The following is a 14,097-nucleotide window of genomic DNA, read 5'->3' as shown; positions in this document are numbered from 1 at the left end:
ATATCTTCCATTTTCATTTGAGAAACGGAATGGAACGTCTTGGGCTGCAAAGCAATCTTGCCATGGCGATATTAATGGACTGTGCGCACGCACGCATATGTACACTTTAAATTACAATTAAAATATAAATTCAATAACACCAGAGGGAGATCAACAAACCATGTGAAACCCAGATTCGGCACAAACAAGGGACTAAATTAATTTCGCTCCTATGCCACCAAAATGTGTAACGCCCTACCAACAGTCATTACACATGCGAAATTTGCGAATCCCTTGACTCCTTCAAAACCTCTCTCAAAGTGCACCTACGCGGCTGCAATTCGAAACTGGCCCCCATATTACCCCCTCTATGATGATTTCCTGTTTTTGGCTATGCCCAAGTGTATTTGTAGTATACGTCTCTGTTATATGTTGACAGTTTTTTCTGTGGGTGTGTTCGGAAATGCGTACCAGGAGCGCACCAAAATGTGGAACGCCCTACAAACAGTCATTAAGACATGTGAAATTGTGAATCCCTTAACTCCTTCAAAACCGCTCTCAAAGGGCACCTACGGACGGCTGCAATTCGAAACTGCATGGCCCCCGTAAAATCTGAATCCCCCACCACCCCTTTTCCCCCCTCACTGTATATGTTTCTTTTCCCTTTTTGCTTCCTTTATGATGAATTCCTGTTCTGTTCTTTAACTATATATAGAAGTGTCTATTTGTACGTCTCTAAATGTTTTCATGAATTGAACATGGTGGACCCTGTTGTAAACAAGTGTAATGCTTAATTGGGTCGTCCACTCACAGTTTAACAGTATTTGTATTGAGTTTGTGCTTGAAATGTACTGTAATTCTGCAAACTGTTAATAAATATTTCAATCAATCAATCAATCAATCACTCGCAGTTTGCATTGCACAGTGCGCTATTTCCGAACGCGCCCAAAGAATCTCTTTGGTCAGGGTCAGTTTTTTAGAATCTCTTTGCCCCAACTCAAGCCAATCAATAAATGTGAAGACAGCGTGCGATGTCCATAATACTGTAATAGCTTCTTTTGAATAATACCGGTAACTTAAGATTGATCTATTTCTATGGTATTGACGCAGATCGTGAGCCGGGTCTGAACTCTGAAGGCCACACAGACGAAGTTTCGTTCTGCTCAGACAGACTTAATAAATGAACGCAAATTAATTTATTCGTTCATTTTGATCAGCAATTGATTAGTTGAACCTGGATTGCGGAGGTGTACATTATTATAATCACTTGAAAATATCTTATATTTAATGATCGGTGAATCACCTTGCTCGGCTTTAACTGCACCAACACAGAATATCGTTAAAGATCATATTTTATTTGCCCAAATACTTAAATTGCAAGGACATAAGAACACCCTCAGCTATAGAAAACATCAAAAAATTTCAAATGATCAGCAGTACAAACTTGTAAAGCTTTGCTGTCTTATATATTTCTACAAATAAACAATATGTGGATTGACATGAGAACTAAAACAGGAGAATGAAACAAAGATTCTCTCCCCGGTGAAGTGAGGCCTCACTGGCCTCAAACATCACTGATGTGGGATTGCCAAATAAAAGCAACAACAAAACAATAGCCACTCAATACAAAACAAGGCAATATTTACAAAAATTACACCAGTATATTATCCCCAATTCCATTGGTGACTCACTCCAAAATCCTTTTACAAACACCAGTATCAAACAAATGCAAGTCACTTTTCGCAATCCCTCCCAAATAGCCCATGCTGGTTTTGCTTCAATGAGATTGTTAATGGTCAACTCCAAGTCCAATACAATGTAAAATCCTGAGTGTTACTTTAACTCTTGAGGGTACAAATGGGCAAATTAACACAGAGTATTTTACTGAGTACAATAAACTATTGCAAATGATAGTTGCCATGTGCTGACCTGTCTTCCAGACAAAATGACACAAAAGACATGAAATAGCTTGTCATCTGTTCACATCCAAGCAACCAATACAAAAAGCACAGCATGAGCATAATTATGACTGAATAACTTTGGGAAAAATAAAAGATCAAACAATATCTACATTCATGATGATGGTGGTGTGATGACGGGACCATGCTGTCCCCACGCAGGCACATCCTCACATAGCTGTCATATCACACAACACAACATCACACATTAAAGCAAAGCAACACACATACACTCATATACATGTTTGTGCATGAATGCACACAAGCACTGTACGTGCTGCATGCACACACACACACACTGACAAACAAACACACACACACACACACCAAGGTTTACATGGAAGTGCACACCTTTTTGGGATACGCAAACTCAAATCAGTTGGATTACAGTTCATTTCTTAGTCGTATTTAGAAAAATAACGAACCATTCACAAATTTAAAACCCATAAGCAATAGCAAATGGATCTTAACACAAAGCATAAACACTTTCATCAAATCAACTGTAAATCAATAAATGGTTCAGTGGGAAAGGAAACAACTGTACAACATATTTTTAAAATCATTTAAGTAAAAAACAAAACAAAAAAAAACAAGTTACACACAACTAACTGCACCGGTTCCAAAATAAGCACTTATTAAGCCTGATTTATACACAGCCATGACGGAGTATGACTTAGGCATTACACTGTCACAGGCCAGGGTGAACCGTCAAAAATGTTCTAAATGAAATAGAATTGTTTCGATATAAACAAAGTTAATCTAAATATCTCCAGAAATTGTTGTACACATTTCTATGTATTAGGTCAGGAGACAATTCTATTGACTTTCATATTTGACAGCTGTCTATGACATTGGAATTTGGAACTGGTAATACATCATATACTTGAAAATGTGGGGTAGTAGTAAAGTTCTCAAAAAGTTTCCAGCAACAAAAAGACATTCATAATGGCTTGATTTTTCCTGAAAATACCACCTCTTTAAGAACCAAAATGATAAAATCTACATCATATTCATTGACAAAAGATGGGAGCAAGTTTTGAAAAAAAGGAAAAAAAAGATTAAAAGAGACATTCTGAAGAGTGCAATTTTTTTGTTTCCCACACCCCCCTCCCCCACCACAAAGCGATCCACCATGCAAATGGATTCTTTGGCTCTGCTCTACGAAGCCTGTTCACTCCCCCGTGGACCGGTCTTTCACTTACACGGAAAAATGGGAAATCTATAGCCGCAAATATTAAAACTCTAACCCATTGACATTTAACTCAAGATTGAAGCTAACTGTAGAACTGTAGGCCCCCCCCGACGTCACCATACATGCAATAGAAGGATGCTCTCTTCAGTAGGACATCAATGTCCAGAGCTTTGAGTTGGCTATTGTTAAAGATGTATTGAAACAAATGCAATACAAATGGGAAGAGTCCTTCTCATAAATACATTGGAAAAGAAAAAAAGATTGAAAAGTGGACGAGTGTGAAATGGACGAGGCGATGGAGGGGCTCCCTCTGGTGGTGGGAGGAAAGCAGGGTTGGCACAGTGGCAGAGCTCCCTGGACTCTTGGCTCAGCGCTGCTCAGTCTCTTTTGGGACAGGAGCCTGCCCAGTTTTAGTCTGAATCAGAGTCCGACGACTCAGCTGAACTTGACCCACTGCTGCTGTCCTCTGACTTGTTCTCCTTGTCTTCCGCCTCATCCTCCTCTTCATTCTACAGGCAGATTAACCATGAATTATTTTTGATAAAACAATGCATGTTTTTGTTGTGTTTTCAGAAATTTGGGGAAGTTTAACAGCACTCACGTCGTCATCATCGTCATCGTCATCATCATCTTCTTCACTAGACGATTCTCCGTCAGAGGAAGCCTTCTCTCTTTCCTCCTCTTCATCGTCCTCCTCCTCTTCATCCTCCGATTCCTGTAAGAACAGAGTATGTAAGTATGAATATTTAGGTTCTACTATTGCTCACATATGCAGTATAGGAGCAGAATCCATGCCATTTATGTATATGACCTAGGGTGCAAGTCAAAACTTACCGACTTCTTGGCCTTGGCCTTAATTTTAGCAGCTGTGCCTCCCGGTTTTGCTGTACACTTTCTTTTCTAACACACACACACACACACACACACACACACACACAAATCACATTAAGTGAGAGAGAAAGAAGGCAAAAGAACATAATATTGCTCCTGTGTGTACTATGTACATGAAGGCACTGAACAGAATGAGATAACTTACTTGTGAATTATACTCTTTGTAAGTATTTCTCTCTTGTGAGGACAGGCTCTGTGGAAGCATAGTAAAACCGGTGCGATCAGATTTATTTATTTTTCTTAACAAAAAACAAACTAGATTACAGAAATATCCCATACACTGAATGCTTACCGCCAGCCACTGTTCCAGCAGTACTTTGTACTGTCTCTGCTTCTCCTCTGCTATCTTCTTGTAGCGGTCCTTCTCCTTCTGCGCTAACTTCTGCCAGCGGCCACCGATCTCAGTCATCCGCTCTTTCATTGGGAGGTGGTTCAGCTCACCATTTGATAGCATCTCTTGAGAAAACTTCTGGTATCCATTTCTATAGGAAGAAAAACAAAATTGGCGCCCTATATATTAGTCCCAGCTTTGACGAAATTGTGAGTAAAAAAGAAAGAAATCACACCCGTGTGAAGTGAGGGGCGCTCTAATCATTGACATACATCATCAAGAATGGTGACACCAACATACATACCCAGCCGATTTGCTCAGACACATATGATGTAAATTCTCCATTCATTGTCAATGGCATTTAATGTTTGTGTTCAGACAGAATCTACACTATAGCTTTTTATAGGCCCTCAAAAAAAGGACCGTGGCAGCTGTGACTAACTTACGATGGCGGTTTCTTGGGCTCTCCTTCAAACTTCATTTTCTTCCCCGAGGCTATGGCAGCAGCAGGAGAACGCATCTCACTCAGCTCTCTCTTTGTTGGGGGACAAAAAAGGGTGAGCAGTCAAATCTCAGTCTAGACAGTTGGATATGTGGTGGTATGCTCAACTCAAGACGCACTCTTACCTCAAATCTTTTCTGGTCTTCTGCTGCCTTCTTGATCCACATGATCTTCTCTTTTTTCTCCATGGTGTTCCAGGTAGATTCCATAGCTTTCTGTGCCTTGGGTCGGTCGGTCTAGCAAAGCAGAGGTTTGGATATCATACGTTATTGTGATCATTTATAATTTAGTTATGCTGTCATTTTATATACCAGGAGTCCAAAATCACTCTGTCTCATGAAAGGTTCCAGGGTAAAAATGTCAGAGTCAGCAGCAGTTTAAAAGACCATGTCATGATTGGTATTGCATGTTTAGCCCAATGACTACAACTCCCATTACATTCAAAATTACTGTCAACCATCAGTCCATTAGACCAGTAGTCAATGGGCTAAAACACACCAGTGGTATGGCCCATTAAGACTTCCTTTCCTGTTTGTTTATCAATTTTAGTGTTGTCCTTTTTGGTAACATTGTAAACATACAGCCATTTTTAAAGCATTTAATGCTTAAAAATAATATATTATTATGCACTTATTCTCTTTATTTGTTCTGTAAAGCACTTTGCGCTGAATTTTTCTGTATGTCATGAAAGGTGCTCTATAAAGTTTATTATTATTAAATTAGGGAACAAAACATCAAACATTATTTTAAACAGCCATACACGCCTATACCTTAAATCTTGCCAGGTAGTCCCCAATGACACTCTGCTGCCAGATGTCCTGTGCAGTCTTTGGTGTGTCTGGCAGACTGCGATCATCCTTGTCCTTCTTCATAGACTCTGCTTTCAGGACAGTTTCTAGCCGCTTATACTTCTCCTAAGAGAGAAAGACCACAATGAAATAACCTTGTGAAAGTGAAAATGACCATAACTTGCCGAGAACAAAACTATGTTATATGGTTGAGCTATATTCTAATGCACATGTATACTTTGTGATAGCATGCCCATAGATACAGTATATATATAAGAAAGCTAGATGGCTCACCCGCCCTCCTGGAGAGCGACGTGGCGGCCATCTTAATTCGGGGCAGCATAACTCAACGTTTTTTTTTTTAATAAACATGAGACATCTGCATGACTGCATTTATATGACGTTCATAAGAGAAAAAATGATATTAAGCCGATAAGCATCCTAAATCATAGCCATGTTGATAATGCTTGTATTAAACCAACCCGTTTGTAAATCCGTCAAGATTTTAGCGAGTTAAGATATTTTTTTATGAGCTGCCATTTAACATACTGTACGGTAGCCCCGAAGCAAGATGGCCGCCAGGTGAACTACGTCAGAGACTCCCGACTTGAGCCATCTAGCCTTTATATATGTCTATGGTGCTGCCTATTGCTCAACCCCTTCCCTCATTGCACTCTCAGCTGACTCTTGTATGAATTTTGCGTGATGTACCTTCTTCTTTTCTGAAAGCTCGTTGTACATGCGTGCCAGCAGTCTTGTAAGTTCACTGTCGGACAGCTCTGGTCGCTCCTGATGCAGTTTGGGACGCTTCTCCTCAGAGAAGATGAACATGGCTGAGATGGGCCTTTTGGGCTTCTCTGGGGTTGCCTACAGATTGTGGAGTGTATAATAATATTCATGGAGGGATTCTGTGATGCTCAGACGTACAGCTTTTACTGTCGAACAAATAGTTAATCATGTGTTTGAGCTTGATGCACTATGCTATTAATCATAAATGTAAGACTGGGTAATTGTGGTAACATGGATTCTTACCTTTGCTTTGGAGGCTTTCTTTTTCGAGGCAGCATTGCTTGCACCGCCCTTCTTAAAGCCTGCCATCTTCTGCTCACCTAAAACTCGCTGCTGCTCTTCCTCCGATAAGCTCTGCAATATACAGTATACGCACAGTATGCAACATAAGCAAACAGTAAAATGCGAACAACTGACTTATTTCCCCATTTTAAGAAAATACTTAAGAGGAATACCCATTCTCAATGACCCATTCTCAAATTTGTATTTTATGTCCGTCTGTCTGTCCCCCCCCCCCCCCCCCCCCACACACACACACACACACACAATTGTTTGTGTCACTCAACCACAAGATGGTAAAGGTAAACAAAACATTTAACTTACGCAGAGAAATCTGTTCATCTCAATTTCATAATCTTTCTTTCTCTGAAAAACAAAGTTAAGAATATGAAGACAAATTGGGCATATCTTTCACATCTGTGTCATGAATCTTGTCTAATATTGTAGGAACTCACCTGTTCACAGCGTTTCTGGTAGGCATCCTTCTCATTCTGCTTCAGCAGCTTCCATCGCTGGCTGCACATGACCATGCGCTCTGTGCTGGGCACGTCTTTCATGCTGGACATAAGCTCCGCGCAGAACATCGAGTAGCCGTTTCTGAAAACGGACACACACACACGACATCAGGGTCACATATCCGTCTTTTGTGCAATAGTCATAGAATACAGATGCATGCAAGTAAGTGTAACCCATATTGTAATTACTCACGGAGGTGGTTTGTCAGGTCGGCCATCAGACTTGTCCTTCAGTTGCCTTTCTGCTTTGGTCAAGGTGGATTTTATTATGTCCTCCTTGGTCATGTTCAGCTCTGGATGTTGCTGGATGTAACCCTGCATAGTCCCCTAAAATACAACACAAGCCCTGTTAAGTACACAGTAAAATCCTTAACCATGATGATGAGTGTACAAATGTAAGCCAATCGGGTTACAAAGTAACATTTGTACATTCTCAGGGTTAAATAACACTGGATTTGAATTCCTTTCCAAAGCGGTATCAAAAAAGTGCTTCACAAGAAGTCACAAGTCTTTAGTTGCTGCTTCTTAAATGGGCACGGAGATGCCGAGATTAGATTCACTATTTCAATAGAATAAATCACTTTTTCATTCTTCACAGAGGCAGAGACAGTTCTCCAGAGTGTTGTTTAGATTTAGAATGTCAGCACAACAGTCAATGTGTTTAATTATTATTTCAGTCGCTTTCCATGTGCATCGCAAAAGTACAATGTGTTTGTTTTGGTAGTAGCCTACAGCAGGCGCAGCCACGGTGTTTCGCGTAATTGCATTGGACAAAACGAAACCAGCCAGACAAACATTATGTACACAACGGGATCGCCGTTTTCAAACTGTCCACTCACCGTGATGGTAGAAAACATTTGTTACGAGTGAACATTAGGGGGAACATTGACAACAGTCCACACAGTCTGGTGGACCACGTGTGACATGTGTCACACTTCATCACACTCACCTCATACTCTTTATGCTGCTCCAGGGATTTGCCGATCCATTTGAGTCTCTTTTTGTCAGTCAACTGTGTCCACTGTTTCCCAAGACTGTCTTTAATGTCTTTGGTGGTTGCCTAGTATCAGACATTAAAAAAAAGATAAATAAAAGTCATACAACTCTCGCATATAAGAATATGTTTAGTGTCAAGCATGCCGTAAATGCCCCTCTCCGGTCCTCCTCTTCACTTACATCTGGACGTGTTTTGAGGACATTCTTCTTTTCATGGTTGTACCACAGCTGCTGTGGTGTCTTGGGCTTCTCTGGTGCATTTGAACCTTTCTTGGTCATGCTCTCCATGAGATCAGGGTGCAGTTCCCTACATTCAAATAACACATCATTCGATGTACTCGACCACTTAACAAGCATTGACTGATTGATTTTGATGACTGACAAATAAGATGCTCATATCACTAATACTTTACATAACAGGACCTTACCTGAACTTTAGCATGCTCTCCACAAATGTTTCTTTGTCTCTCAAGAAGTCTTCCACATATTTTTTCTAAAAACAGGCAAGGAAAAAAAGTAGTATGATGTCAAAACTGATCAATTCAGCTCATGATACTATTCTTGCTTTAATCCCACGGTCCCTTTTATTCACCTTCTTCTTATCAGGGAGCTCTCTATATTTCTTAGAAAGGATCTTGGTGAGGTCCAGGTTGCTCATCTCAGGGTGTAACTTGGCATACTTGGCTCTCTTTTCCATGAAGAACCGGAAGTATGGGGTCAAGGGCTTTTTGGGGAAATCTGGGTGCTTCTGATTATTGCAAAAAGCAAAATGCAGAGTTACACAAAGATAAAACAAGGAAGAACTGTTTGTTATCCATTAATGTTGTTTTGTATTAGGACTGATATATTATTTTTGTATTACGATTGTGAACCGTAACATTTGGCATCTATTGAATCATGGACATTACCTTTAGTTTCTTGCCTTTGTAAGGGTTTTTGATGTAGTCCTGGGCATCAAAAATCAGCTCGGTTAGTGTCCGGAATTTCCGTATCTGTTTCTCATGACAGAGAACATCAGAAATATTCAGTAGCGCAAACTTTTTTTATTTATTTATCTCAAAACAACTCATTTATGACATCAAGTTAAATGCCATTTATTTACCATCCGCTCTGTATTAATCAGGCTCAGCTAGGCTTACCTCTTTGGACAACTCGGTCCACTTCTGCTTGCACATCTCTGCTGAGAAGGACTCGAACGCCACCTTTCCCCAGTCTAGGTGTGACTCAGATGTCTTGTATTTGGTCAAGTCCTTCTGGGGAAGGGCCATCTTCATAGCCTCCAGGAGTTTTAAGAGGTCATCCTGTACCCATACTGAGACAATGTAGAGCACACAACATTAGAAAATACTAAAACATGAAATCACATTGAATGCAAAAATGAACACATTTAAATATAGCCTACTCCACCTTGTTCTTGAGCAGGTGTCTCCATTGCTCCATTCATTTGTAAATTGTAAGTGTACTGTAATCTGGCTCTATACCTTTTGGGTGAAAATAACAAAAAACGTGTACATTAATACATTAAGTAATCATACTGTCATATGTGTAAATAAATAGCGAGTTATAATGTCTACTCTCTTTAATCACTACAGCACTGAATTCGACTACTAAACACTAGTCAGACAACGACTTTGTGTGTGTATGCATGTCATTGTCTATATATTATAATATATATAGGCCTATAGTTTTATTTTACGTATTATTAGTAACCAGTTTAAGTACAGTACATCATCAGCGATGAAAAATCTCCGACCTTTTCAACTCATGGCATTAAAATGTGCCTCGACATAATGGTTTATGTTCATTACACCGCCCCTAAACGTTTACGCTCCATCGTGAGACATAGGCTATTGCTTGTGACGGCTTCAAATCTCAAATAACACTGCAGAGGGCTTCAACTAGCACTTCGCAAGCGCCTCGTCGACCAATTTGTCAGCTGGAATGTGGCGTATTATTATTCCACAACAAAGTCTCCTGCACGTACGAGAGCGACCATTTTCGTGTGTCGTGCGCTCGGTAATGGAGTCTTTTCTCGGAGCGGTGGTGGGGAGGTTCCACGGATAGGAAGAAGGAAGCGATCGTTCATGGACTGCAGGCAGCTGTAGGCGACCAGCTGACCATGGACGGGGATCTGCTTTCGGTCTCCGTCGAGGGGGAATGGTGCACACAGGGAACATCACCACCAAATGCAGCCTCACTACCGACGAGGCACCAAACACGGGATCTTGCTCCGCCATGAATCTCTAGCCCGGAGGTTTTTTTACTCCAGGTCGGAGCGAGGGAACATTCGATCACAGTTAATAAACCCCTATACTATACAAGAACTGCAGACAGTTTTACTAGTACGAATTGGCTGGCATTAGAATGTTTTACTTTAATGTGAAAACACTGTGCATTCTTCAGCGAGGCGTAGCCGAGTTCTACTTCCATGATGGCGGCTGCTTGTTGTTCACCCCGTCCTTGATGCCTGGCTTTCACTACATTCGAACCAACATTGTCGAAATTGTCGCTCAAACAACTTACATGACTAAATAGAAGCTTTAGGTCGTAGTTATTATTACTCTCACTTCAATTTGCGAATATTACAAGATTCTGGTGATAAACAGTGGCGTTTTGAGCAATAAGCTACCACAGCCAAGGGCAAGCAGGTTCTCGAACCGAAGCGAGCGAACTACTTATCGCCTGACGCCTTAATGCATATATTACACTGAATGTAGTCAGAATATACCGATAGTTATATTTACAAATGTGTATAATTAAAAGGGACATCTTGAACGCCCCTGAAATTAACATTCACCCCTTGTTTCCGCGTGAAAAACCGTGGAGAATGCTTTAGCTTCCTGCAAACCAAAATAACGTTAAATTAACAATTAGCCAAAAAAAGCGTTCGCTTATATTAATACGGCCTTCTGTAGTTTGTGGACAAATTATATATTAGAAATTGAGTATGTTCGAAATAAGCAACCGAGCAGAGGAGACTCGGGGCTTGTGGAGGCGCAGGAAGAAAGAATGAAATATGAAATAATTTCAAACAAACTCACGTGAAAATCTGAATTAAACGTTAGTTTGCAATAAATGTCAAATTCGCGATGTTCTAACGTCAGTTCCAAACCTAGATGTTAGCTGGTTCTCGTTCTTTTGTTAGAAATTAAACGGCATATCCGAGAATGCGAGTAGTAGCCATCCTGGCTGCTGCTGAGACGGTTCTAGATGTTCTAGATCCGCCATGCTGACGCCTCACAGAGCGAGTCTACAAGGAGACCTACCGTGACAAGGTCCAATGGCGCACTGCACGCACAGCACCCGAGAAACGGGCTTAAAAGTAAAGCCAGGGCGTTGCAACCTCCCCTGACTCGATCCAAGAGCACAAGCAGAAACAGAAGGCGGGTTCTCGAGGCTTGGCGTTGGTGGTTCTGAGTTAGTCAGGCGAGAGAGGGGCGCTCGTCTGTACGGTGAGATATTAAACCGTGATCCCTGATGGCTAACCAGCGAGGCGGCTGGCTGTTCCGACAATAGCCGCATGGAGGTCTCGGCGCGGAAAGCACAGGCTATTCTTTGCACGGAATAGCCCGGTTATTGCACTGGTAGTCAAATTATGGTGGTGGGGGTGAAATGCGAAATCCAAGGAGAGTGGATTTTTGGAGGAAAAAAATACCTTATTCTCGCTGGCAATTGACCCCAGCTTCTTACCCGCTGTAGAGGACAAGAAATTCGGGTATGGCGACCTCGCCTGTGCCCTACAGCAGTCAGTGTATTTTTGCCAGCACACAAGGCACACACACGGGCGCTTTTGGAATCATCATAACAAATAACAACAAAGACTCGGTCGCTTATATTGTTTGAGTGAATGTGCCTTGTATTGGATTATTTATCGCGCAGTTGTACGACGAAACGAGTCGGTTGTGTCGCTTACCTGTCTCAGCGTGAGTCAGTCTCGTTGTGGAAGAAGGGGTGGGTTGAACGTTAGCCAGCACTGCGCTGTCGGTCCAGGGCACAAGCGCTCCAGTCCCCGCAGAGATGGAACTTCCCCCCGCCTCCATCTCACTTGCTTTCTCCCTCCAGTCAACGCGCAGCTCTCTCGATCCAACCATTTCTCTAAGCGGAGACAGACGTCCACGTTTTCGATCTCTCTCCAGCTCAGCTGCCTCACGTTTCTGGACCAGCGCGAAGGGCTGTTATTTTTCCGCAATTTCTCGGTCCAGCACGATCGCTCCACCGATCTGATGGCACTTAGATTGTATTTAGCTGCATAAAGTAGAAGTTGAACGTACGGTCCGATGATTTTATTGGGACGCTTTGTTATCATTTTGGATGTTTGAATATAGTTTGATATATACATTTAAATTAAAACATTAACATTTAATTGGAGAAAAAAAGTTAATATTTTTAACTCAGTCAGTTTTTGTCATCAATATTAAGAACTGTTTTACATAAGCGTATCTATCCATGCCTTTTCAGATAGCATTAACCTAACCTTTTACCGAATTCTAAGCGGCAGTTTGACAGCTTCATTTTACGGTTTTTACCCTGCTGCATGTTTTTCTTTCAAACTCCACCTTGTCTGTTTGTGGGCGTAACTCAGCCATCCAATCCAGACAGCCGGATTCATCGAAAACAAATGACTTTCCAATGAGCACTCATGTTTTCAGTATCAGTGCAGTGGTAGCGTTTTCAGTGGTCCAGCAACTGAACCTCATCACTGATGGCTGAAAAGATGCTGTGACCTTAGTATGAGAGTTTGTTTTAAATAATCCACACGGGAGAAATTGTATATATGTATTTTTTTTTAATTAAAGTGAAAATCAAAATGTACAGTGTTCCAAGCACACAAATATACAATAGATGAGACAAATGCCACAATTACACAAAAGTTTCCTCACCATAATATTAATAAAATGTATTAAGCCAAACTATGATCGTGTCCCTAATACGGTTCTCTCCACCTTTACAATCATTAATAACTAAAATTACACTTCGATTAGATTTGGACTGGCCGTAGTTAAGTAGCTTAGTTGGTAGTGAGGCCAGCTGAAAATCAGAAGGCCTCGCATCCACCTGTGTCCCATAAGTGAGCAAGACACGTAACCCCTTAACAGCTGAACTTCCCCAGAGGCTCAGAGCGCTCATCATGACCATCTGAGCAGCCATCAGCTGAGTGAAGCTTAAATTGAATTTCCACAGGATTAATAAAGGTCTAAAAAAAATGTGGCAAATAAATTCTCATTCAGAAGCAGAAGTAAGCATACCTCAACCTTATGTACAAACTATCCATATGCTAACTGAACAGCTAAATAAAATGAATGGTTAGCTTCTTTCAATGAACAATAGCACAACACAATAAATGACACAATTCGTAATCGTGAGACTGTGAGGAAAAAGTACAAGGGAAAGATTGGTGTGATGGTCCCATTATTATGCATCATCTATGCATCTTAGAAATTAAATAAAACTACTGTGTATCACCCTAAGTACAGATATGATTAGACTGATATAACATTGGTAGGACAACAATTTTGCAATATTGCTACACATTCTCAAGCTAAAATATATATTCAACCACTGTACCCGAGACCTTAATGGAAAACAGCACTGCGTTTCAGAATACAAATCATTTTAACATGCATTCCCATTTGCATTAACATACAATTTAAATAGTAAAATAAGGGAAAGGTAGTAAGGCACATAATAGGCTTCTTTTAGAGCTGTTGGTACTACAATAAAATGAATTCTAAGTCCCTGAGTAGTGAGTAAGGGCCGATTCATACTCTTATTTTACCGCTGCTTCGGCGCTGTAGTGCCGAAATGATTTCGGCTCGTCATACATTTTCAGTAGCACAGAAGAGCCGACTTTAGGACGGTGTCCGCCCCCCAAACCTC

The 14,097-nt window shown here is 41.0% G+C and overlaps 1 protein-coding gene across 7 annotated transcripts; it reads right to left on the bottom strand.

The window, feature by feature from the left end:
- Nucleotides 1-1,313: 1,313 nt before the first annotated feature.
- Nucleotides 1,314-14,055, bottom strand: ubtf (upstream binding transcription factor). 7 transcript variants are annotated; one of them, XM_083780135.1, is made up of 21 exons: nucleotides 9,974-14,055; nucleotides 9,628-9,701; nucleotides 9,360-9,532; nucleotides 9,129-9,218; nucleotides 8,813-8,968; nucleotides 8,649-8,713; nucleotides 8,401-8,527; nucleotides 8,174-8,284; nucleotides 7,418-7,551; nucleotides 7,165-7,306; nucleotides 7,034-7,075; nucleotides 6,674-6,784; nucleotides 6,353-6,508; nucleotides 5,624-5,767; nucleotides 4,979-5,089; nucleotides 4,798-4,886; nucleotides 4,313-4,502; nucleotides 4,166-4,213; nucleotides 3,964-4,029; nucleotides 3,731-3,844; nucleotides 1,314-3,638 (listed from the first exon to the last, which is right to left on the bottom strand). In XM_083780135.1, the coding sequence occupies exons 2-21, from the start codon at nucleotides 9,662-9,664 to the stop codon at nucleotides 3,540-3,542; spliced, it is 2,205 nt and encodes a 734-aa protein (XP_083636261.1). In that variant the 5' UTR covers nucleotides 9,665-9,701; nucleotides 9,974-14,055; the 3' UTR covers nucleotides 1,314-3,539. The 7 variants fall into 7 exon arrangements, with proteins under 7 accessions (XP_083636261.1, XP_083636267.1, XP_083636262.1 ...); XM_083780141.1 differs by having other exon boundaries at nucleotides 9,129-9,212; XM_083780136.1 differs by having other exon boundaries at nucleotides 10,205-14,055.
- Nucleotides 14,056-14,097: the final 42 nt, after the last annotated feature.

Source organism: Protomyctophum parallelum (assembly GCF_964188405.1).
Source record: "Protomyctophum parallelum genome assembly, chromosome: 13".
Classification (NCBI taxonomy): Eukaryota; Metazoa; Chordata; class Actinopteri; order Myctophiformes; family Myctophidae; genus Protomyctophum; species Protomyctophum parallelum.
Note: the sequence above shows the minus strand (reverse complement) of the source record. Positions and strands in the feature narration are given on the sequence as shown.

What these genes read in the sequence shown, in the direction of transcription:
- ubtf (XM_083780135.1), bottom strand. Translation starts at nt 9,664, where the DNA reads ATGAATGGAGCAATGGAGACACCTGCTCAAGAACAAG. An exon ending in AGCAGCATAAAGAGTATGAG is followed by an intron (nt 7,552 to 8,173) that starts GTGAGTGTGATG and finishes GTTGTATTTTAG; the next exon opens with GGGACTATGCAGGGTTACAT. An exon ending in GAGCCCAAGAAACCGCCATC is followed by an intron (nt 4,503 to 4,797) that starts GTAAGTTAGTCA and finishes TTCTTCCTATAG; the next exon opens with AAATGGATACCAGAAGTTTT.